The sequence below is a fragment of the Oncorhynchus kisutch genome, linkage group LG18 (genome assembly GCF_002021735.2).
Source record: "Oncorhynchus kisutch isolate 150728-3 linkage group LG18, Okis_V2, whole genome shotgun sequence".
NCBI lineage: Eukaryota > Metazoa > Chordata > Actinopteri > Salmoniformes > Salmonidae > Oncorhynchus > Oncorhynchus kisutch.
In genome coordinates, this window is record NC_034191.2 from 50310950 (window position 1) to 50337723 (window position 26774).

General features: G+C 46.4%; 1 protein-coding gene across 2 annotated transcripts in view; it reads right to left on the bottom strand.

Moving 5' to 3' along the window:
• Positions 1-26774, bottom strand: part of LOC109909320 (rab effector MyRIP) — a 145872-nt gene that overhangs the window by 39514 nt on the left and 79584 nt on the right. For both annotated transcript variants that reach the window (XM_031796275.1, XM_031796276.1), the window contains exon 3: positions 21234-21455. In XM_031796275.1, the coding sequence (XP_031652135.1) occupies positions 21234-21455 (222 nt within the window). The remainder of the gene's footprint in view (positions 1-21233; positions 21456-26774) is intronic.

Consider the following 26774-nt stretch of genomic DNA (forward strand, 5'->3'; position numbering starts at 1 on the left):
AATTCTCTCTTTCTTTCGGAGGACCTGAGCCCTAGGACCATGCCTCAGGACTACCTGACATGATGACTCCTTGCTGTCCCCAGTCCACCTGGCCGTGCTGCTGCTCCAGTTTCAACTGTTCTGCCTTATTATTATTTGACCATGCTGGTCATTTATGAACATTTGAACAGCTTGGCCATGTTCTGTTATAATCTCCACCTGGCACAGCCAGAAGAGGACTGGCCACCCTACATAGCCTGGTTCCTCTCTAGGTTTCTTCCTAGGTTTTGGCCTTTCTAGGGAGTTTTTCCTAGCCACCGTGCTTCTACACCTGCATTGCTTGCTGTTTTGGGTTTTAGGCTGGGTTTCTGTACAGCACTTTGAGATATCAGCTGATGTACGAAGGGCTATATAAATACATTTGATTTGATCGGTACATCCGAACATCACACGGGACCGGTAGAGGATGGCAACAACAACTACCCGAGTTACACCAGGAACGCACAATCCCTCCATCAGTGCTCAGACTGTCCGCAATAGGCTGAAAGAGGCTGGACTGAGGGCTTCTAGGCCTGTTGTAAAGGCAGGTCTTTACCAGACATCACTGCCAAAAACATCGCCTGTGGGCACAAACTCATCATCGCTGGACCAGAAAGGACTGGCAAGAAGTGCTCTTCACTGACGAGTCACGGTTTTGTCTCACCAGGGGTGATGGTCGGATTTGCGTTTATCACCGAAGGAATGAGCATTACACCGAGGCCTGTACTCTGGAGCGGGATCGATTTGGAGGTGGAGGGTCCGTCATGGTCTGATGCGGTGTGTCACAGCATCATTGGACTGAGCTTGTTGTCATTGCAGGCAATCTCACCGCTGTGCGTTACAGGGAAGACATCCTCCTCCCTCATGTGGTACCCTTCCTGCAGGCTCATCCTGACATGACCTTCCAACATGACAATGCCACCAGCCATACTGCTCATTCTGTGCGTGATTTCCTGCAAGACAGGAATGTCAGTGTTCTGCCATGGCCAGCGAAGAGCCCGGATCTCAATCTGGGACCTGTTGGATCGGAGGGTGAGGGCTAGGGACATTCCCCCCCCAGAAATCAGAAATGTCCGGGAACTTGCAGGTGCCTTGGTGGAAGAGTGGGGTAACATCTCATAGCAAGAACTGGCAAATCTGGTGCAGTCCATGAGGAGGAGACGCACTGCAGTACTTAATGCAGCTGGTGGCCACACCAGATACTGACTGTTACTTTTGATTTTGACCCCCCCCCCCCCCCCTTTGATCTGGGACACATTATTCAATTTCTGTTAGTCACGTCTGTGGAACTTGTTAAATTTATGGTCTCAGTTGTTGAATCTTGTTATGTTCATACAAATATTTTGAGTTGATAAAAAAAAAAAAAAAACACCCTTCATCTTTCAAACAAAGATTACAGAAAACCTTACAAGAAATGTTACACAGAGATCTAAACATTTGGGTGGAAACGGAATTCAATAAAACCAATTCCATTTGCGACCAAACGAACCTACAATTGAACAAACATATTGTTACTGTGATTGGAATCATAACCAGGCGGTTATGAGCACGGCACAACAGAAAAGTTCAAAACGGTCACCATCAGACTATTTCTTTCACAAACAAAAGAAGAAGTTCTGCAAATGTCTGAATCGTGTAAAGCCTTATGTAATATTGTTTGGCTCTAAACCAACACATCAGTAGGTCAGGTCGGAGCCTGGGAGCAGCTATTCATAATAAACACAGGTAAGTACTTTCGAAATGCTATTATTCTATGAAAAATAAATACCCTCACATCCCAATTTATGCCATTTCTTTCTTTTTACTGTGTTTGTGTGTGTGTATGCGTGCGTACATGTGTATTAAGAGACATAGACAAGTCCATCACTAACCACTGGTTATGAGGCAGTACGAGCCACTCCCAGTCTGAATGGAAACCACACAGACAGACGATCGACAGCTCAACCTCACCCCGAAGAAAGGAATGCATGCTAAGCCATCACAAGCAGTGGCATGGCCTATTTTAAAGGCCATCACATTTAGGCCATCCTTAGATCAAATCTAACACATTTCAAATGTTATTGTGCCCCTCAATGTAAATAAAGCATGGTGAAGAGGCAGACTGGAACAGCACTGAGCCCCTCTAGCTGCAGACCTCTGACCTATCTGTGTGTGTGTGTGTGTCTGTATACATGAACACCCATGTGCGCGCCCCCCCCCCCCCCCCCGGCCAGTTTAGAAGGTCCAGGGTGTTCCGTCTTGCTAACTTAACTCACTTGTCTAAATATAGGAGCAGCAGATCCTCACTTCTGCTCAGGCACAGCTAGGCAATTCTCTCACCCAAACGTTCATCTCTCACTCCTTCCTCCCCCTCTCCCTAGACCCCCCTAGCACTGCAAATGGCCATGGCAGCAGCTGAGAGAGCCCAGGGCCGCATCCCAAATGGCACCCTGTTCCCTAATATAGTGCACTACTTTTTCCACCTGGGCCCATAGGGCTCTCGCCAAAAGTAGTGCCCTATGTAGAGAATAGGGTGCTATTTGGGATGCAGACCAGGACAAACTGTTCCTATTGGGCCCAATCCGAACTTTAGATCAAGGCACTTAAGATGAAATGAGAGGAGGTCTGAGATAAAGAAGAGAAGGGGGGGGTTAATATGAATGGGATTGTAGAAGCCAAAAGCCTCCTTCCAAAGTACCTATCACAACTGGTCTGGGAGAGGCTGGACAGTGTATGAGATTGTGAGAGAAGTGTGTGTACTCTTACATGCCTGTGTGTGTGTGCACGCGCGCGTAGCTAGCATCCGATGAAGCAAGCGGCGCAGAACGGAGACAAAATTGTGAAAGGAAGATATACAGGACAGCAACATTCTCTGTTGCCTCTTCCCATTCGTTCAGCACGCGGCCAACCGTAGTGTGTGGCTAATGGTAGCCGCGAGCTACGCTAGCCTTGTTTAGAGCTATGACATCTAATGAGGCGAGCACAGCAGAAGCTGGAAGAGACAGGGGGGGGTGAGGGTGTAAACAAATTAATGGCCACTCCTAACACATTATAAAAGCGATAGCACAGACACGCTATTAATACAGCAGACTAGTCCAATCCCAATCACGTGGGGAGGTCCCTGGGTGGCCGGTTTGACTTGGCGGTGGTCCCTGGGCAAGACAAGGACCTTGCATTGAACCTGTAGCGCGACGTCACTCAAGAAGTGGAAATCTATTCTGCCCGACCAAGCAAAAAGAGCAGTAACTGTTGCCATTTTTTTTTAATACATTAATTACATGCTTTATCATGTGGGCAAATACCCTGCCTCAATTGTGTGGTGTTATGGAGAAAATGGGGGGGGGGGGGGTCATGTTTACAGTAACTGCAGAAAGTTAGTGAAACCAAGGAAAAAGGCACTTAACTACCATCATTCATGTCAGTTACTGCCTTTTTTCCACGGTTTCCCTGAGCTTTGGGCTGCAGTGTCTACAGTTTACCTTTCTTTTATTTCATATATGGCTGTCAGTGTATCAAACTACATGACACTGAAAGCTATATATTAACACAACATTGTGTACAAAAAACTAATTGTCATGGAAACGTATTTCAGTGGGTGTACCAAGCAAGAAGGCAGTAACTGCCGTCTAGGGTCAAAGGTCATGTCAGAGGTCAATATGAATTTTAAAAAATGACCTGAAACCAAAACACCTTAGCCGGAAAATGTAATACTGGCTGGAATTAAAAAGGATCTGAGATGACATAACTGCCAGGTTGAAAAGGCAAGATTCAGGATCCTCAAGAGAGAGAACCGTGACACGTGGAAATGAGATATGTTAATTAATTATGTTATGTACCATCTCTGGATGGAAGGACAAACCAACCACAAGCCCAATGCTTTATGCAATGGCACCTTCTGTAGGACATACAGTGGGGGATAGCATATACTGCTACCTACCGTGTATACACGTAATGTCCCCTTCAGAGAGGGGAAAACTGTGCATACTGAAGGTGACATTTTGGCTCCAATTTAAGAGCCTGGTGAACACAGGGAGCTAACATGAGAGCCATGCCCTACACATACTGTCAGCATCATCACTAGTTTAGAAAGAGGAGAAAAGTAGAGGGAGACACAGAGAGACAGACACAGAGAGACAGACAGAGAGGGACAGAGGTCATGGGGACAATATCACACACCCCTGATGCATGGGACATGTGTTCCTCTTGTTTCTCCCCAGTTCTCCTATTCTTTAAGCCTCTTTTCACCGCTGTCATAATTCCCAGTGTGTATAATCCATGCGGACCGATGGATAGAAAGAGAGTGAGAGAGAAAGAGTGGCCGCAGAAGCTAGCTATCTTTCACCTAAAGTTCCTTCAAGTGATCTTCCTCTGCCCTCACTCACTCCGCCGGTAACAAACCATTTCTATTATCCCCTTTGAAGGCAAGCCCTTTGCCTGACAAGCCAGCCAGCTGGTCGGCCAAAAGTGGTTTCTTACCAGAAAGGGAACATCTAGGGGATTATGCGCATCCTGGATGTGAGGCAGGCCTAGAAATGAATCAGGTGAATCATCCACTATCAGAGCATCCAAGGCTAAACTCCTTCGAACTCTGAGATCTGGCCAGATCACTTGGCAGCATCACCGTTTAGATGACCCTAAAACAGGGCAGAAATACAGCAGGGGAGTCAAATCAAACAGAGATGTAGGAAGTGGAGCGCTGCCTCCTGAAGCCCAAGGGCATGATGGGTAGCTGTCAGTGAACTTCCTGTGTGGTTTCCGGTGTCGCAGAGTGGAAATGTCCTTCAAAACAGCTGTGGGGGGGGGGGGGGGGGGGGGGGGGGGGTTAGACTGATTTTAGAATCCTATATGGTTTTTCTCCAGATTTATTTAGACAATGTAGAAACAGATGGGTAAGACAGGCCAGGAGAAGAGAAAGTCAGAAAACACGAGGGCGGGGATCAAACCCACCACCGTCAGGGTTGTAAACATGTCTGCATACTGCTGGTAGTACAACGTATCAAACGGAAAATAGTTAATTGCCAGATGTTTCACATGTTCCATACACCGACAGTGTGTTAGTGTATCTATGTAATTTCTCAAGAAAACTGATTATCATTGTGTTCATGTTACATGGTCAGTGCGGGATATATAAGTGTAAATCATAAGCTATTGTACTGTGGCTCATGTCCACACACACAGAGAGAGAGAGAGAGAGAGAGAGAGAGAGAGAGAGAAAAGCACTCAGCTGTGCTTTAAACAATCCTCTCTCGCTGCTCTCGGCTCCCTCTTAACAAAGCAGCTTTTTCCAACTTCAGTTGTATCGAGCTGCTCCACCAACACACAGTGAATCGCCGTGCCCTGCAGAGACGAGTGTGTTTTCTCTGGTCCAGGCTCAGAACACTTTAATACTCCCTCAATGGACTCGCTCACAGAAAAAGACTCCAGTGTGCGTGTGTGTGTGTATGGATTACTCATAAAAGCATATCTATAATAGGAATGAATAGAGATATAATGTATGTGTGTGTGTGTGTGTGTGTGTGTGTGTGTCTTTTTCCCATCAGAATAATTCCTCGACGCTCGTCACCCTAAGCCCACATTCTCCAGTCATTTGAGTACATTTTTTACATGAGGCATTGCCAAAAACAGGCCCATAAACACAGGCACGTCACTGCAGCCCTGCCAATTAAGAAACCAACAAAATGTCCGCTTCCCCCAAACAAGCACCGACTGTGGCCTCCTGAGTCCCTGGGGTTCACTTTCCTTCAAGTTATACACACAATGCAAGCCACAAGCCAAAAACACTACGGGGACAACTTCTTCCTCTCTGTCGTTCCCTGCCTCCCTTTCCACTCTCTCGCTCCCCGTCTCATTTGCTCCATCGCTCGCTGTCGGTAACTCTCTCCTCCTCCCTCTGCATGATCTCAAACTATCTCCCTTGGCAATGGAACAGATCTGGGTGCATATTAACTCCATATTCTTTGGGAAATAGAATAGCAATAAAAAGGCACTGGCAACTGACCACAAAAGAGAGGTCTCTTGGAGTTCTGTATTATATAGCTGCAGTATATGAATAAGCAAAAAATAAAATGTGTATTTAAGCAGTAAGGCCAGAGGGGGTGTGGTATGTGGCCAATATACCACAGCTAAGGGCTGTTCTTATGCACGACGCAACACGGCGTGCCAGGACACAGCCCTTAGCCGTGGTATATTGGCCACATACCACAAACCCCTGAGGTGCCTTATTGCTATTATAAACTGGTTACCAACACAATTAGAGCAGTAAAAATAAAATGTTTTGTAATACCCGTGGTATACTGATATACCACGGCTTTCTGCCAATCAGCATTCAGAGCTCGAACCACCAAGTTTAAAATAATTGATACAACATGGACAGTGAATTCCAGCTCCAATGTTATCAGTGTGTATGTCCCAAATGTCACCTTATTCCCTATGGGCCATGGACAAAAGTAGTGCACTAAACAGGGAATAGGGTGTCATTTAGGATGCAGTCCTGTGTCAGATAGAGATAGAGTGGACTCATTCTATTTCCTGTCTGGCTCTAACTCGTCCATAAGACAGCAGTCAGTCAGAGGCCTAACTCATCAGTCTGCTTGGCCCATGTCCTGAGCTGTACTGACAAGCAGCAAATGGCCGCTAGTGTGTGTGTATATGATTGCGCATCTATGCCCACAGGGGCTGAGTCTGTTCTGGCATGTCCTGTATGCTCAGAGACACATCTCTACCTGCATCCCAAATGACACCCTAATCCCAATATAGTGCACTAAATTTGACCAGAGCCCATAGTGTACTATGTAGGGAATAGGGTGTCACTTGGGATACAAGCCTATCTGCCAGTCCATAGCCAAGCCTGGTTCATTCACTACTCACTCAGCGCAGTCAATAAACAGACTGGGAGACACAGACGAGGATGGATCAATGACCGTACCAGACAAACTGTATAAACCATGCACATTTCTCTCTCGCTCTCTTTCTCTCTCCAAATGGAGCAGTGTTCCTTTATGGTTGAATCACCATTAGGAAGTCCCGGTTGAGATTACACATGCGTCCTCCCCTTCCTTGTCTCTGTAAACACAGGCCTTCAGAGAGAGAATTCCCGTCTCAAAAGACATCCCATGCATGTACGTTTATGTAGATGTTTCGTACTCTCCCTCTCGTCACTGACGACAAAGGATGAGCTCGCTCTCTCTCTCTCTCCCTCACTAGAGTCCCTGTGGCTGGCTGTCTGTGCATTCTGTCCCATCTCAGAGAGGGCCACAGGAGAGACAGATGGAGGGACAGCATCCACACGCACAAACCGAGAAATCGCCCACTCAAATTATTTCTATAATAGGATAGGAAGATTGGCTAGGCAACACCAGATCTGTTTGAGAGCAGGACAGGGACAACTCAGAATGAAGTTATGCAGGCACTAGGCGGCCATTTGCAAACCTGACAATTACATTCCACTCCATTTCATACGGTTGCATTCCAAGAGGCAAACGGTAAACATGTCGTTTAATCCCGTTATAAACCGTGACAGATTAACAAAACAAGGATGTTTGGGAGGAGGATTGTGGTAAACTGAGATATGGAAAATAGCTTGTGTGTGTGTGTGTGTGTGTGTGTGTGTGTGTGTGTGTGTGTGTGTGTGTGTGTGTGTGTGTTCGTCCATGAGCTAGACCTCCAAATTTGAGCCGTCGGGCTCAATTGGGATGACGATGTGTCATGGACTTAAATTTTTTTTTTTTATTTAACCAGGAAAAGCCCATTGAGACAGAGTATTTTTTGCAAGGGAGACCTAGCCAAGAACGCAGCAGCAATCATCCACACATTTTCTTCCATAGGGATTTTACCCGATGACAAACAACGTCAGTTACTCCTCACGTATACTCTTTAAACACAATTCATTGGAAAGCTTCGATTCTCAGAAATTAGTCAGGTTCATGTTCAAGAATGCTCAAGTCAACATAACTTTGACCCTCTATGGTACATTTCAGAATTATCTGTGTAAATTACTTTAAAAATTAAACCCTCAAACTTTGTTTGACAAGTGGTTCTGAAAGGTCATGATATTACTGTACCTTTCAAATGATACATAATTTAAACAACTTTGAAGACACCAGGTACAACAGATTTCTTTTTATTGTGCCATTGACAAGCTTAGCCATTGAAGTCCATGTAATGGAGCGGCTATTTTTGGGGGATTGTATATCTTTGGCAATAGAGGAACTACATTTCACACACACATCTAGAACAGGGTTTTAAAAACATTTGTAGACACAGGCCCATTACAGGATCCCCACATAAACAGAAGCCTTTTTCCAATATGGCTGCCAAACAACTCAATAAGATCTTATTTCATCAATTTCGCATGACCATACCTGTAAGAAATACAATTGTAGCATGTCCAATAATACCTTAAAATGGTTGTGGTGATGGAGAATTCACATCCAAATTAGCCAGCTGTGCCAGATATACAATACCAGTCAAAGGTTAGGACACACCTACTCATTCAAGGGTTTTTCTTGACTTTCACTATTGTCCACATTGTAGAATAATAGTGAAGACATCAACACTGAAATAACACATATAGAATCATGTAGTAACCAAAAAAAAGGGTTAAACAAATCAAAATGTATTTTATATTTGAAATTCTTCAAAGTAGCCACCCTTTGCCTTGACAGCTTTGCACACTCTTGGCATTCCCTCAACCATCTTCATGAGGTAGTCACCTGGAATGCATTTTATTGTGATAAGGTAGGGAGGGTATACAGAAGACAGCCCTATTTGGTAAAAGACCAAATCTATATTATGTCAAGAACAACTCAAATAAGCAAAGAGAAACGACAGTCCATCATTACTTTAAGACATGAAGGTCAGTCAATGCGGAACATTTCAAGAACTTTAAAAGTGTCTTCAAGTGCAGTCGCAAAAACCATCTTTGATGAAACTGGCTCTCATGAGGACCGCCACAGGAAAGGAAGACCCAGAGTTACCTCTGCTGCAAAGCATAAGATCATTAGAGCTTCCAGACTCAGAAATTGCTGCCCAAATAAATGTTCTCAGAGTTCAAGTAACAGACACATCTCAACATCAACTTTTCAGAGAAGACTGAGTGAATCAGGCCTTCATGGTCGAATTGCTGCAAAGAAACCACTACTAAGGGACACCGATAAGAAGAAGAGACTTGGGCCAAGACACACGAGCAATGGACATTGATTAGACTGGCGGAAATCTGTCCTTTGATCTGATGAGTCCAAATTTGAGATTTTTGTTCCAACCGCAGTGTCTTTGTGAGATGCGGAGTAGGTGAACGGATGCTTTCCGCATGTGTGGTTCCCACCGTGAAGTATGGAGGAGGTGCGATGGTGTGGGGGACTTTGCTGGTGACATTCTCAGTGATTTATTTAGAATTCAAGGCAAACTTAACCAGCATGGCTACCACAGCATTCTGTAGTGATATGCCATCCCATCTGGTTTGCGCTTAGTGGGACTATCATTTGTTTTTCAACAGGACAATGACACAACATACCTCCAGGCTGTGTAAGGGCTATTTGACCAAGGAGAGTGATGGAGTACTGAATCAGATGACCTGGCCTCCACAATCCCCCGACCTCAACCCAATTGAGATGGTTTGGGATGAGTTGGACCGCAGAGTGAAGGAAAAGAAGCCAACAAGTGCTCAGCATATGTGGGAACTCCTTCAATAGTGTTGGAAAAGCATTCCAGGTGAAGCTGGTTGAGAGAATACCAAGTGTGTGCAAAGCTGTCATCGAGGCAAAGGGTGCCTACTTTGAAGAATCTAACATTTTTGATTTGTTTAACAAATTGGTTACTACATGATTCCATAGGTGTTATTTCATAGTGTTGATGTCTTCATTATTATTCTCCAATAACAGATTATGTATTTTTTTGTGGAATATTAAAACTTCTCAACATTTACATTGAATTCAGTCATCTAACAGACTCCCATCCAGAGCGACCCACTGAAGCAACCAGGGTCAACTCCGAACTCAACGGCACATCGGCAGATCTCCCACAAGGTCATAAACGGGGACCCAAACCAGCAACTTATCAGCCATCGGCCCAAGCTCCCAACCGCCAGGCCACCAGCCCTCCAAGATCCCCCCACAGTTCCCCAAAGAAATAATACAGTAAAAGCAGTCAAAGTAAAAGCAGTAGAAATAAATGTTTTGTCATATACCACGGCTGTCAGCCAATCAGCATCCAGGGCTTGAACCACCCAGTTTATAATATTATTTCATACAGGTATGTTCATGCGAAATGGACCCATTGAGATGTTTGGGGGTCATATTGGAAAAAGTCTCCTTTGGGGTTAATGCCCGAATCCTGTGATGGCCCTGTATCTACTCATGTTTTTAAAACCCTGTTCTAGCTGTGTGTGAAATGTGGGGATTCGATCACCAAAGTGATGAATAGACACTTCTGTATCATTCATGTAAACGTGGTCAAATTTAGTAATAGTGGTCATAGGGGGAAGAGCTGTAAGATTCTGTTCTGGTATAAATTGCACTGGTCGCTATTGGTGACCATCTGAGCATGTGCAAAAGGTGTCCATGGTGATTCCCTCCAACTTCAGGAATGTTCAATACTAAGGGTTGTGTGCCGAATGGCACCCTATTCCTTATGTAGTGCACTACTTTTGACCATAGCCCCTCTACGGGCCCTGGTCAAAAAGTTGTGCACTTTATAGGGAATAGGGTGCCATGAGACGGAGCCTAAATGTGTTTAGATGGGAATGGAGAGCGCATAAACACAATGAATAAGCAACTGCTCTGCAGGTGGAAATTACACACTAGAAGGCACTTGTAGGCGTCAAGCCTTCTGTGAGCAATCCAACATGGTCAGATTTTATAGGGATTTTACATCACTACAGTTAAATTGATTTGACTTTTTTTTTTCAGATCATAGTAGTAGATTGCTATGATACAAACATTACTTCTGCATGGGTTTGGGTTGGGATACACTCCCTCCATTGACAGATTAGAAACCTCATGTACAGTAGTCAAGTGAAAAACCCACTCTAGCTGATTGCTTGGGGTCAAAGATCAACAATAGTAATGCCATAGGCCTATCTGTGAGGAAGAGGGGATTGAAATACAGCAAGGTGGGTGATTTATTAGGGAGGCAAGGGGAAGCCTCATGTCGCTAACCACCAAATGGCCCTGTGGACTCTACGATGAATAAACATGTGCAGCTGGGTGTGAACAATTATTAAATCAATTCCACTTGCAAATAGAGGACGCCCAGAAAACGTCTGCTGCCTGCATACCGTTAGAAAACAAAAACGGCAAACAGCGGGACAAAATTGGATGGGGAGCATGTGTGTGCTGAGTGTTAACTGGCGCTAAGCTAGCGTTAGCCTAGGAGGGTCTTTACACTGCAGTCAGGCAGTCTCCAGTGACAAATCTGTTCACCAACAGAGCTTCAAAACTGACTGGGTGCCAGCAGTGAGAACAAGGATACAGCTAGCAGTAGAGAGCTGAACATTGTGCAGTAGTAGTTGTTGTGAATCTGCAGCCAAGATTGGGCAGTAAGTAGCCTAAGGACAGGTGAATGTGTGGTTATATCACCCCAGACTGATAGACAGGTGCAGCCATGCTGTTTGACACATCTATTGCTCAATAGTCACTTACATTTCAGTCTTGTGCCAGTGCCATTTCTCTGTGACCAAAAATACAGAAATACAGTGCTTTCGGAGAAGTTGAAGTTTTAGGGAGTTGGGAGTAAACAAAACTGGAACTTCCCTTGATGATTTTATGCCGTGAATTATAACACCCCAAACTTGGTTTGAGTACCACAAATCCATAGCCAGTCAGGAAAAATAACCTTAATTCAAAATGCATGGCTCCACAACAAGGGAATCACTCCAGCTGCTACAGGGCTCCAACAGTTCACCTCTGAAGGCTAGCATGCACACACACAAGTGAGAAATGGGAGTGGAGCCAAGATGAGATGCAAACCTGGAGCTGTGCAGAATCATTGATATGCATCAGGGTGGGAGAGAGGAGAGGGAGAGAGAGAGAGAGAGAGATGAGTGAAAGAGGGGAGAGGGAGATTAAAATAAACAGCAATTAAAGGGTCTCAGAACTCACACACACCTGGGACAGTGGAATATCAGCATTAGCATATAGAGCTAATTGCTATGCATCCACAATGCCTAACTTTCCAGGAAGAAGAAAACAAATCCACGAGTGTGTACGCTGCATTTCTCCACTCTATGCATGCGTGTGTCTGTGTCCTAATACACTGTGTGTGTGAGAGAGGGGCATCTCGAGTGTGGAAACCCACTGTTAGCCACAGAACCAGAATTTCTAGGTATTTAGCCCAGTTCAGTCAACTGAAAAAATGACAAATTGTAAGATGACAAAAACGGCCACAAGGTCTCTCTGTACGCTTTAGGTCATTTTCAATAAGACATCACAATTACGTTGGATTTGGCTCCATTGACAACTATGTACTGTTTCAAGGGATTGTTTAATAAATGTTATAATGATTTGGTTTTAAAATCATCCCCTCTTGAGCAGAGTCAGAAGTACAAATGTCTAATTATTCCATGCAAAACAATTGCGTACATTGAGCTCTATCATCATCATCAGAGTTATACAGCAAGTAACAGCATGCTTTTCATGACCAGTAAACATCAATTGTTCATGCAATTCCAGATACGTGAAGGTACCTTATCAATTTGGTGTGTACCTAGCTAGCTAGCTAAGCAAACAACATGATTTAGCTTTCTTCAGAGATTAGGCTTTTGGAAAGACCTTGACATCGGCAAGTCCTCGTCCTGGTAAAGTTGCCTGTCATCACCACTATCGATGGAAAGCAAATCAAACAATGTTTGGATATAGCCATCTAGTTTATCCCCTGAAAGTTAGCTTGTTAACTAGATATATTGACGTGATCTGTTATTAGCTAGCTAGCCATTTTGACGTGGCCCATGAATCAATAGCCGATCGTGTTTTGTCAGCAGCAATCGTGATTAAATCTTTTCTTAAAAATGATGTTGAAAAGGGTATAATGTTAGCTAACTTCGCTAGGTAGGCCTACATTAGGACTACTTTACCGCTATACGTTTGGCCAACTACAACGTTTCTACCAGTAGTTTGCAAGGTAAACGTTATCAGCTAACAGTACCACGGCAAATGCGCCATTCTGCTGCTTGACAGGCAGTGCGCACAAAAGATGGAAAATGAACCTAAACCACCCATACTTGTCAAGTACAGTATAGTTTACTTTTACATTACTCAAATACCCAATTAATGGCGACTGCTTATTGAGCGATATGGTGAGGCGTATCTGAAAATTACGTGATCAGCTGATGTTTAGCCTTCTGATCATGAAAAGCATGCAGGTACTTGCCGTGATGATAGAGCTAAATGTGCGCAATTGTGTTGCATGGGATAATCGGTAATGTGTAGTTCTGAATTCAGCTCTTCGAGAGGTGATGACATTACAACCAACGGCACGCAGTTGTCCTTGTTAAATACATTGTCTAACTATTTGGTATCCTTCCCCCCCCCGGAACAGGCTAATCGAAACGCTCTGCACCCTATTGTGACGTTTTATTGATAAGGACCTATAGGCATGCCCAAGTGCAGCAGGGAGAGTGAATACGCATTATACTCATAACTGCTACATTGTGGTGACGAGGGAAGGGATTTATGCAATTATGGAAATGTTTTCATTGGAAGGGGATCAACTCCTGCCTTACCCTCCTGTCTCCCTCACTCACTCTCTAACCCACTCTCTCCTTCCTTATCTTTACCTCGCTCTCCCTACCCCCTCTCTCCCTCCAGCTCTCTCTCAACTCTCCCTGGCTCTCTCCTTCTTCAAAGGGGTCTCTCGGGGAAGGATGGAGGGAATGCGTGGTGAATATGAACGCTGAGGTGTCAATATCTCACTTTGGGTCGTGCGCTGGAGAGCGCGCTGTGGCACAGGATCAGATGGAACCGCCTTCCCCTCGGGAAGAGTGTTGCACGAACCAGGGAGGGAGGAAGAAAACAAGGGAGTGACAAAAAAAATGAGCGAGAGAGATAATTCTAACCCAGCAGCACCTCAGGATTCCCTCCCTGCTTGCTATTTATCAGAGAGGCATATGAGAGAGAGGAAGAAAGAGAGAGAGAAAGCGAGAACACAAATGAAGAGAGAGAGATGGAGCGATGAAACTACATGAGAGAGAGGAGTAATTGCACAAGTCGCATCAAAGACCTCCCAGTGTGAAAACAAGAAGTACAGGAGAAGAGGTGGAGAGCCGAGCCATTGATCTGCCAATCACAACTCGGTTGAATCACCTGGAGACAGACTTCAGCGGGGCCGATCAGCACGGCAGCAGGATATGAGATACAGCACTCTGGGGTTGGAGAGAGACCAAAAGACTAGTGCCAACACTAGTACAGATCACATATAAAGCTAACTGGATAGCCAATAGAATATGTGGGCTGGGAGCACATTTATGCAGTTTTTCCAGAAGGACTGGGTCCCCTTCCAGTCTTCTTTGGAGTGTAAGTGTGTTTGCACTAAATAGCGTTTCAATCAGTGACGTCACTTGCTCTGAGACCTTGAAGTAGTAGTTCCCCTTGCCCTGCAAGGGCCGTGGCTTTTGTGGAGCGATGGGTAACGATGCTTCGTGGGTGACTGTTGTTGATGTGTGCAGAGGGTCCCTGGTTCGCACCCGGGTATGGGCGAGGGGACGGTTTAAAGTTATACTGTTACATTGATGCTGTTGACCCGGATCACTGGTTGCTGTGGAAAAGGAGGATGAGTGTAACGGATGTGAAATGGCTAGCTAGTTAGCGGTGTTCGCACTAAATAGCGTTTCAATCGGTGACGTCACTTGCTCTGATACCTTGAAGTAGTAGTTCCCCTTACTGTGCAAGGGCCGCGGCTCTTGTGTAACGATGCTTTGTGAGTGACTGTTGTTGATGTGTGCAGAGGGTCCCTGGTTCGCGCCCGGGTACGGGCGAGGGGACGGTCTAAAGTTATACTGTTACATAAGCACTAGTGTTATTCTGTGACGTGTTACTAGTGTTACTTGTGACGAGCAGAATCCACAACCTCGGGAACACTCTGCACAGTTGCTTTTGAGAGTGTAGATGTTGTACTTGTTTTACTGTGAGACGAAACAAGTTCAAATCATTTCCCATTAACCCATAAAACAACAAGGGCTTAGCAGTCGTCCTGGTATCCCATAAACTGATTTAAGAATCACAAGATTCCCAATCGCCTGTGTGTGAACAGGGAGGCCCAGCCGCTCACAGACTGAACCATCTGAAAGTGCCCTTTCACGTGGAGAGCTCCATTAATTCACTGTGCTGAACTAATACAACTGAAGTCACCTGAGGACATCAGAGCGTCAGAGCACACAGCACAAGTGCAGACACGATGTTGATGGACTCAGTTTCCTGACTCGCAATGCTGAATTGGTGAAACGTGAGGCACAACAGGAGCCACAATGGAGTTGGGGCCACAGCTGTGAGTGGCAGAGGCTTGACTCTCTGGGTATCAGTCTGTCACACACACAGACACCAGGGAGGCCTGCAGACTAACAGAGAAACCATGGCACCACTATATTATCCCACAACAATGAGTCAGACATCTCTGCAAGGTGACACAACCACACACACAGCGCGGACACACTGCAAACCCCCAAAAAAGACACACACTGGCTTGGCACCTGCCAGAGCGGATGGATGCCTGTTTGGCTGGCAGCAGTAACAGCAGCGGGTTATCACCTGCTCCAGATACACACCTGAGCCCCTACAGAGAGACTCTGATAGAACACATGAGGCCAACAGAGCAACAGTCACGAGAACTGCAGGGAGGACAGAGAGCACGCACACGTACGTACCTGACTCACACACAGGGAGATTGCCTCTAGGCTAGAGCGTTCAGCTGTAATTAGTTTTGAGGAAGCTCCTGCACGAATTCAATTGGTAAAAATGAACCAGGTCTGTGAATTAGGCTGTTTCAATTTCTGAAGGACGGCTGTTAACTGTATCCTAAACGAGCACGGACAATTCCACCCGTTTTCTCTGGTCAATGGCTACCATGTCAGACAGGGAGAGTCTAAAGGAGAGGAGCGTGATAAAGAGGGAGGACGACAGCGAAAGAAATAGATGGGGGGCGATGGCGAGAAATGAGGAAAGAGCACGAGCAAGAGAAAGCTGAGGAAATAGAGAGAGAGCGAGAAAGAGAGAGATGAGGAACAGGAAAGGGAGAGAGAGAGGAGGAGATAATTACTGCTCTAACTCAAGTGGACTGAGGCTGCAGGTATAAGTGTTCAGCTCCACTCTGCAATTGGCCCGAACCGTTTCAATTGACTAAAAGCTTCTTGGGAAAGGAAAGAGTGTGAGTCTCTGAACCTACCCCCAGCTCACAGCACAATGCCTCATCTTCCTAACACCACCCCCCTCCCCTCACTCGCTCTGCTTCCATCTCAATAGATAGACTGCAACTGCTCAGGTCAGTGCAACATACACACTTGAAAACACCCATACACACCCAGCCAGGAGATGAACCCCCCCCAGACAGCATTTAACACAGCTACACACGGGGGGGGCATGGACTTTAAGATGGGTACTGGGGATGACGCTGGGGCTGCGGAGAAGGACATGATTACATTTGAGCGGAGAGATTCTGCTCTCAACTAGCTGGACTGCCTGCTAGTCTCCCAAATGGCACCCCATTCTCTATTTAGTGCACTACCTTTGACAGGCAGTGCACTACAAATAGGAAGAGGGTGTAACTACGGAAGTAGTCAATCTGTCGACTTCCGTTCGTCTCCGAGGATGTTCTACTCCATTAGATTAAACCAAATCACATCGGCTGCTCTTTTGCTCATCACAAAGATGCGCGTGCGTGTCTGCATGCTACGATAGATCACATAATGCATCTCTTCCACGCATATACATTTGCATGGCTACTTTAGGATGACGTTACGCAATTCATATCCTAATGACAATACTCAGTCTTTTTGCGCACACACACCTAAACCCACACTCTCCATTCAGTGCAGTTTACTCTATAGAGTGACGCAGAGTGGGTCCATCTAGTCCGATTGAGAGCGGGGAACGAGGTTGAAATGCAAAATGTGGGGAGAACGGCGACTTCCTCTCACAGATGGATGTGGGGAGAGCAGCACGCGGCAACTTCAGAGGGGGAAAAAAAAATTACAAAGAGGATTTCATATTCATTCGCCAGAGTGTCTGCTCTGCTGGAGAACGGGGAGGCAGTTTGTGGCTTTGCATCACTCGCTGTCATGACACCAGCCTTTCTACATCTCTGTCTCTCTGCCATTTTCCCAAAGAGAGGTAGTAAAAGTCTGTGTGTCTGTGACTCTAGGGAGGAAAAGGCTTCCCAGACAGTGAGGACGCGCGTCTGTATTTCTCATTAAAAAGACAGAAACAGGCCAGTCAACCACCGTGTGTGTGTGATAGTGTGTGAGAACTGAGGGATGGACTGCACGGTTAATATAACCAGACTAGACACGGTCACGCTTGGGACGCTCAATGCACCTGCTCATTGAGGACTGGTAGGGGTGTGTGTGTGTGAGTACTTGTGCATATACTAGTGTGTGAGTTCAGAGACTTACAGGCAGATAGTGTGATGGGCCTGTCACTAGAGTGAAGACTCACAGGAGAAGAAGCTAGCATCAATCTGATTACCTTTCCACATGGCTCGCCCAGTTACCTGCCTGACACCATCTAGGTCTCAGCTCCAGTACATCTCTACCTGGGTCGTATTCATTCGGCACCAAGCGGAAGTACGTCACCTTTATTTAACTAGGCAAGTCAGTTAAGAACAAATTCTTATTTACAATGACGGCCTACACCAGCCTAACCTGGACGACGCCGGGCCAATTGTGCGCCGCCCAATGGGACTCCCAATCACGGCCGGTTGTGACACAGCCTGGATTCGAACCAGGGTGTCTGTAGTGACGCCTCTAACCCGGAGGTGCAGTGCCTTAGACCGCTGCGCTACTCAGGAGCCCTAAGAAAACAGACTGAAACATGGAGGAACTATCTGAACTTGTCCATTAATTAAGAAACACTTGTTTCGGTTTTCCGTTGTGAAAAAAAAACGTTTTGCTACGGTGTGCACTAAGGAATACGACCCTGGTGAAGACGATAGCAGCCAAAATGAAGTCTGGGTATTTTTCTGATGTACACACCTGTAGGACGATCATAAACTGTGTACAGAGAATGCTTTTGAAGCGATGCAAAGGATAATTTGGTGTAAATCAACCCGTATGTTTTTATAACTCAAACCCCATTACCAATTGATGTAATAAGGAGAGAAATAGCTGCTGTGTAAATACTGCAACCTGGGTTTTCAAATGAAAAAGCCCAGGCATTTTGAAGCTCTGGAACAGTTTGGCAGGGCTCCATTTCATACACCCTTCTTCTTTCTGCGAGGCTGTGGGACTGGCTGACGTGCAGTCCAGAAGACAGCCAGCCACACGGACAGGCTGTTTCACACATGCAGTCGGTCCAACACCTCCAGCAATACACTACAGTACCACACTAAATGGGGAGGAGAAATATAAGCAGCCCACAGCGGCAGTCACTAGCCAACCGCCAAAAACCCAGGTCTGACGGCCTGATATCAGGCAAGGTGGTGAAATAGCCGTGGATTTTTATGGCAGTCGTTTGTTACAGTTGACTAGTATTTCAGGGTGATAATTCACCAGACGGTGGGGAACAATGGACGCTCTTGTCCTTGTTGAAGATAATGGAAAGGAGAGGTACCGAATGATAGCTACATCGACTGCTGTCAAGAGTGTGTGAGAAATATCCGCGTCTCAAATGTTCACACCCGTGCTGGACCAACAGTAAGTACTTATGAGCGAAGAGAGAAAGGAGAGTGCGGGCTTTGATCTTTTAAATTGCACGGCGGCAAAAATCGCTTCAGCTACACAAGCAACTGGATTGACTGTAATCGAATCGATGCTGTTAATCTCGTGCGTGTTTAGTATGGACACGCGGGTTAAGAACATGCCTATGGGCCCTGGTCAAAAGGAGTGCACTACACAGGGAATAGGGTGCCATTTGGGATGGAGGCCGTCTTATGCGGTAATACATCCCATCATGATGGTTGTTGATATTATGATAGCATTTAGTATCATTTATATCAGTGACTCTGAACAGTAATGAGCGTATTAAAGAGCTGGACGCATCAAAGTCTCTACTCATCTCACTAACATTAACACGTTGGAGAGAGCTACAGCCCTTTGCCTTAGGGTAGTATCAGGGAGAGGAAGGATGAGGGGGAGAGAGAGAGAGAGAGAGGGAGGTGGGGTGGAGAGAGATGGGGAGGTGGGGTGGAGAGAGCTACAGCCCTTTGCCTTAGGGTAGTATCAGGGAGAGGAAGGATGAGGGGGAGAGAGGGAGGGGGTTGGAGAGGGATGGAGGAAGAGAGGGAGGGGGTTGGAGAGAGATGGAGGAAGAGAGGGAGGGGGTTGGAGAGAGATGGAGGAAGAGAGGGAGGGGGTTGGAGAGAGATGGAAGAGAGGGAGGGGGTTGGAGAGAGATGGAGGAAGAGAGAGAGGGGGTTGGAGAGTGATGGGGGGGTTGGAGAGTGATGGGGGATGGAGGAAGAGAGGGAGGGGGTTGGAGAATGATGGGGGATGGAGGAAGAGAGAGATGGAGGAAGAGAGGGAGGGGGTTGGAGAGAGATGGAGGAAGAGAGGGAGGGGGTTGGAGAGAGATGGAGGAAGAGAGGGAGGGGGTTGGAGAGAGATGGAGGAAGAGAGGGAGGGGGTTGGAGAGAGATGGAGGAAGAGAGGGAGGGGGTTGGAGAGAGATGGAGGAAGAGAGGGAGGGGGTTGGAGAGAGATGGAGGAAGAGAGGGAGGGGGTTGGAGAGTGATGGGGTTGGAGAGAGATGGGGATGGAGGAAGAGAGGGAGGGGGTTGGAGAGAGATGGGGGATGGAGGGAGATAAAGATGGCGGGAGGGAGGGAGTAAGAGGGGGCGGAGAGAGAGGGGGGGGTGAAGCGAGAAACCGAGCAAGAGAGAAAGAAAGAAAGACCAACCAACCTCCACCCTGATGGATAAAAAAAATTAACAGTTTTGTCTCGTAAACCCAGTTTGGGGCTACGTGTCTAATTCTATACCACGCCTTGGTATGTTCCATCATCACTGTGATATCACGGTCATAGATGGTAAGGAAAACACATTTTTCCATGTCAGGGACTCAGGTGGTAGAGAAGACTGACTGGGCCATCCTTCAGGCATTTCCATCCATGTATCTAAAACCACCCAGAAGGCTGACACACAACAAAGTGTGACGCTGGAGCGGACGTCGATTAAGGCAGCCCCCTGCACCCCTCTGATTCAAAAGGGCTGGGTTAAATGCGGAAGACATTTCCATTGAATGCTTTTAGTTCTGAGACTGACTAAATATCCCCTTTCACACACATATATGACATGACACAAACACATATCATGTGTTGAAGTCTACACACACTTAGGTGAAGACACAGACAAACAGCTTTCCACCCACCCAGTTCACACACCCTTGAAAAGCAGTGTTCTGGTTTTCATCAAGCTCCTAGTATAGAGTATAGCCCGTATAACACAACATACTCTGCTCAATTCATCATCCTCCCATTGTAACGCAGCTCAATACGGTGAAGCCTGGTTAGTCTAGCTTCATGTTGGTGTCGGAGTTTGTCTGTGCTATGACGGCAAGCACACACACACACAAAGTCTCTCCTCTGGACATATACAACACCTGGCTGCAGCATCCAAAAAACACCTTTCTTCCGTCTCTCACCTCATACACTCTCCTTTCCTAACAACCTACACCCCCCCCCCCCCCCCACCGTCCTTCCCCTCGTTCCCAAGAGCTCTCTCCGACACGATGCTCTGTTCTCTCCCCCTCCTCCCTCTTTTTGCCCGTCTTCTTTCTCCCTCCCTCTCTTTCACTCCTAACTAACTCTGGTCAGCGTTGACAGACTGTAGTAACAGCGACAGCAGTGTAGTATCCACCTCATTCACTCTTCCCTCCCTGCCCTTTCTCTCTCCCTCCATCCCTCTCTCCCCGGACTCCAACCCAGCTATCTGCCTCTCTCGCTCCCCCCTCTCTACCTCCCTCTGCTCTCCCTCGCCTCCCGTCTTTCCCCCTAGTCTCCCCATCTCACTCTGGTGTTCCCGTCTCTCCCTCCCTCTCGCTCTCTCTCTATCCATTCATTCATCCAGTGAGATAGACAGGATTCAGACCGTAGTAGACTAACCTGGTCTTCTGGCAGACGGTACAGAGCCAGGCTTTCTCTCGCTTGCTGTAGGTGCGGCAGGTCTTGCAGACGTTGTACTGGCAGTCCAGACACGGGCGCTTGGGGTTGACCAGGAAGGTGAAGGGAGAGCAGCAGCGGATGCAGCAGTGCTCGTTGAAGCGGTGCTGCTTGGAGAGGATGGAGCATCTACTGCCTTCCTCCGCCAGCTCCTGCTTCATCTCACTGCCCCGACGGAGAGAGACCGGGAGGAGGGAGAGTGGGAGGGGGGGGGGGGGGGGGGAGGGAGTTAGCGAACAGAGAGGTGGAACATGAGGCGGCGGAGAGGGGAAGGCGGAATAATTGGACGCCATAACAAATGAACAATTAAAAAGGGGGATAATAAACGGAAGACGGAGAGTGTGAAGGTGGCGCCTGACATTTCCAATCGGAGAGACTGTCACTCCTCGTCTCAAAGCCAACGGGATATTGAGAACGGCATGCTACACACGTGTGTTTGGTGTGTGTGTGTGCCTCCTGTGTCTGAAAGTTGTAACTCTTAATGGAACAGGCTTTAGTAGCTGCTTTCCTCCCTGTAACATATTGTTCCTTACTAGAGGTGTTCTCAGACTGGTTGCAATGCAGCTAGCAACAAAAGCCTCTCAATACCCGAATTTGCACTTAGCACTAGATAGTATTTGTCATTATGCCAGCATTATTGAATGTATTATAATGTAGTAACAAAATAACATGAATAGCAAGGACGGAGAAGAAAAAAAAAGAAACCAGACGGATGAAAACGGACCGAAACGGCAAGGGACTACCTAAATATGTCCAACATGAAGCTCTTGCAAAATGGTTTGCTACGGTGTGCACGAATGAACACGACCCTGTTCCCCGACTACATTCCCTCTGCTGGTGTCCCATTAGATGAACTCCTTTTCCCTGTTAACTAGCAACAATAGGGGACTCATTAGTGTTACCTGTCTTGTCGCCTATGTATTGTGTTCCCTCTACCACCCCATAATGACACAGTATAGTAAGCTATAGGACTACCCCCATTGTAATAACGACGATGATGATGATGATGATGATGAACGGTGCGATATTAAACAGCTATACAGCTGGCGGTCACTGGGGAGCTTTAAGCAAAACAAACACATGTACAGTACACACTGAATGCAACGCTCAGGCGTTGGGTAAATAGTGTTAATAACGAGTCTGTGATCCAATTACACTGCAATTATAGGGGCTAGGGCTTTGGTTCAATAACAATGGTCCCGCTGTACTCTAATGAGGCTGACTTACGGCCACACACACACACACACACACACACACACACACACACACGTTATTCCAGGTATACTTAGTTAATTACACAATTACCTTTCTGTAGGCTGGATGTGCATCGATTACTTTCTGTGTATCTTTGGTGACTTAGATTCTCCTTCTCGAGACTATGAGGAGGAGAATATTAGCAGCACTGGGTGAGCAGAGCAACGAGGGTTCTGTCCTTTATCAGTGGGAAGGGCCAGCCACACCCGGGCACACACAGTCTACACCAACTGGTGAGCCGCGGGGGAGCAAGCGATGAGTGTGAGCAGACAGGCTCCACTCCAGCTCCGATCACAGGCTACACGTCGCGCGAGCGTCTCACTTGCCTTCCCGTAACAACCATTAAGAAACACAAACTGCTGTACGAAATTGAAAACAATACTAGTATTCAGTTTAATAGTAAAACAACAGTCTAGCTAGGTGTCTCTCTCAACCCTTGAGTATAGAAAGTAGGCTGTGTCTTTGAATGCGTTTTCTCGCTGTTCCCGCCCACTCCCCCCCCCCCCCCCCCCCCCCCTGCATCCCATAGCCAGGTTCTGACAAGTCTCCCTTTAGTTTTCACTATGCAATAATAAATAAATGACAAAAATGTTAGTGGGTGATTACAAAAAAGTAGCCGAGTGCCTGACTTGCCATTCATTTATATAATAATGAAGTAGTTTAAAAATAGGTTGAGTAGAACTTGTGAGGTAGTGATGATTAGCAAATTAGTTGGAGATATACCACCATCTGGTGGGGACTAGAAACAATTGCATAATAACACCAACTCTAAATTTATGGACTCGTGACTCGACCATTGGTGACTCGACCATTGGTGACTCGGACTTCAGCCAGTGACTCGTGACACGACTCGGACTCGAGCACAGAGGACTCGACTCGTACTCTAGGCTTAGTGACTCGACTACGACGCTGGGTGGTTGCCCTAGCAACAAGCTCTCACAGTTTCACTTCAGAATACCCAATGTTTGTCCCTAAGGTTTGGGATAGGGTTAAAACATTAAGTTTAAGGCATTCATTCAGAATAGTTAAGGTAAGGGTTAGGGAAACCTTTCAAAATGGTTTAAATTAAGTGTGAATAGCACTGATTGAACACGCGGAGTCGGTACTTGCGGCTTACGCCCATCCCCAGCACCCTAGCAACAAACCGCAAGCCCACTTGATGGTAATAGCACTCACTGTTGCCCAGAGTGGCTGGTTTTTCCGTAATCTCCCAACGTCCTGGGTACCTGGTCGGTAGTCCAAATATCTCCTTGGATCTTGAGCGACCTGGCTGTGTACTTGTCAGATTCTTATGGGGCTAGTAGAAAGGTGAGCGACAGGGTGAGTTTAACCCATGGTTGGAGAGTCATTTATTCACACACATCTCCTCTCCTCCAGGATTTACTGTGCTCAGGGTAAACTCCCACACAGCTTTTATTGATCCTCCATCTACGCACACACACAAAACCAACCCTCCATCATCTTTTCATATCCGTCCAGATACTTTTATCTATCCACAGAGACCTATAATGTAATACATTATTTCTCCCCAGTGAAAAGTCACATAGTGCAACAAGATCTTCTAAATCCAGGTAGTATCGAGTACTGCAGAGATAGTGAACGCAACCTGCGATGGGAGGGGTGGGGGTCCAACCGTGTGTGTGTGTGTGTGTGTCTGCGTTTGACCCATTTTAGTGGCCAGATGGATGATACTGTAGCTCTGGATGATAGCTCGGTAACAGTGCAGATAGGCCTATAGGCTAAATGAGCACGGTAATACACACATATACAACAAGGACAGAGAGCCCTGTAACTCCTGGTGTCCCATCAGATTAAAGGGATACTTCAGGATTTTGGCCACGACGCCCTTTATCTGCTTCCCCTGAGTCAGATGAACTCGTGAGAATACAAATTGTATGTCTCTGTGCCCAGGATGAAGGAAGTTGGAGGTAGGTCTGCGAGGGCACCCATTGGTGGAATGGTACAAATAAAAACAGCTGACATTGAACATCCCTTTGAGTTAGGTGTGGACGGTAATACCGGTATGAATGTGCCATGATATGGATTTTGCCATATCGTGATAAATTAATACATGTTGAGTGATACAGCCTAGTGGGCTAGTTCAAATGGTTTATCTTTTACTAAAAACCGTCTCTCTTTTTTTTTTTTTTTAGCAAAGCAAAAAAGTAGAAGCATGGAGGTCACATGCAATCTGCCTGCCAATTAAAGTCAACAAAACAAGCACGCGCAACTGCAGAGTAAGCAAACGTTTAGCGAAGCAAACTCCGTTCGTAAGCCAGTGTCCTAAAATCAAACAAGCATGAAGACAAGGAAAATAACGCTATCGAGGTTGATTTGCAAGATGACGAACAATTGGTTCGGGGGAAAAAGGGGGAGGGGGGCTCCTCTGCCGTTTGGAACTGGTTCGGCTTTAAGATGTCCGACCTCGACCAAACAAACAGTACTGTGTAAGTTGTGTCGACGCATTGTGCTCGTCAAAAAAGGTGGAAACACCAGCAGTATTTTTTCCCACAACCTGAAAACCATACATGTGCGCGAATATGAAGAATCTACCAGAATGCGTGCAACAAACCCCCGGAGCAAGTCCCAAGACATCTTCAAGCCAGACCGGCACTCCGCTATCACTCAACGCATCATTCGTTAGTGGTAACTCCCTATGACAAGAAGAGCAGCAAGTGGAATGAGAGAACGAGTGCAATTACTTATCACATAGCGAAAGACATGGAACCCATTTTTTTTTTAACTGTGGAGAAAGACGGTTTCACAAAGTTGAATCGAACTCTAGACCCAAAATACGAGAGCCATACATTAGCCTCGCGATTCATTACATTGAAGACAACTGGAAACTGCAAATGCCTTCAGACCTCTTAATGGACTGGACTAGGTTGTTTCAGACACGGGCTAACACATTGCTATTGGTACGTCTCAACGTCCATAACACAGAGCTCGGTAGATAATATTTGTAAATGTGTGCAATATCCTAACATGGATTACATTGATGGTATTTATAATTGACACAGCCTACGGCGTCATTATATTAATCTATCCTCTCTTTCAATAACAAATAGCCTACTCAATAAATGATCCCGTTTTCTAAAGCAACGTAGCTCTCTTAATCACAACAGTTGTATGCAACGCTATAGATGGATTAAAATGTCTAATCATGTCCATTGTCCATGCTGTAAATTGCTGTAATTACAGCAGATGCAATGTTATTTCTATTGAATAATTGTGATTTAATATGTTATTATATTTTTTACATTTTTTTTCCCCCCAGAGAGGAGTGTCCAAAACAAACCTCGGGTTTCCTGGACCACAGGAGTTGCAGCACATTTTCCTATAGTTGGAAGAAGCAGAAGGCCCTGACATGTGCAAATCAAAATCAAATGTATTTATATAGCCCTTCGTACATCAGCTGATATCTCAAAGTGCTGTACAGAAACCCAGCCTAAAACCCCAAACAGCAAGCAATGCAGGTGTAGAAGCACGGTGGCTGTGCAAAGGATAAACTGAGCCTGATCCTCCACGAGATCATCACAGAATCCTCGACATGGTGGGGATCTCGACTGCAGATGATGGAGAGAGTCCTGGAGCAGGAAAAGGCCATCACACAAGTCCTGGCAGCAGACGACAACAAAAAAACACTGCACCTTGCATCCTCCTGGCAAGACATTGATGTCTTTGAATCTATCACGGCAGCACTTAAGCAGCTCCAGGATTTCAGACGCCCCGTCAGGAGAGACATACGCGAGTGTGTCCTATCTGAAGCCCGTCCTCCATTTGTTCAAGACGAAGGTTCTGAAATCCAAATGAAGGTCGACGCCAAACTGACCCGAGAGATTAAGACGAGGGTCCTCGATTCCCCGAATGGCAAATACACCGACCCTGAAACAGAGGAGCTGCTCACCATGGCTACCTTGCTGGAGCCAAGGTTCAAGACCCCTAACATGACCACTGAGAAGCTGGTGGAGGTGAGAGCTGCCTCCGAGACCGAAGCCCTCCTTGTAGGGAACACGGCCGTGGGAGACTTCTCTCTCTTGAAGAGGACCAGAGCGAGAGAGAGAAAGAAGCTGCCACTGCTCCACAAATCAGCAAAGAAGTCCAAGAAGAGCCTTGGGAGCCTCTTTAAGAAAAGCAGTAGTGCACCTGCCTTGAGAACACAGAGGACAGGTCACGGAGGGAGAGCTGGACAGCTACACCCTGATGGCAGCAGACAGTCAGGCTGATCCT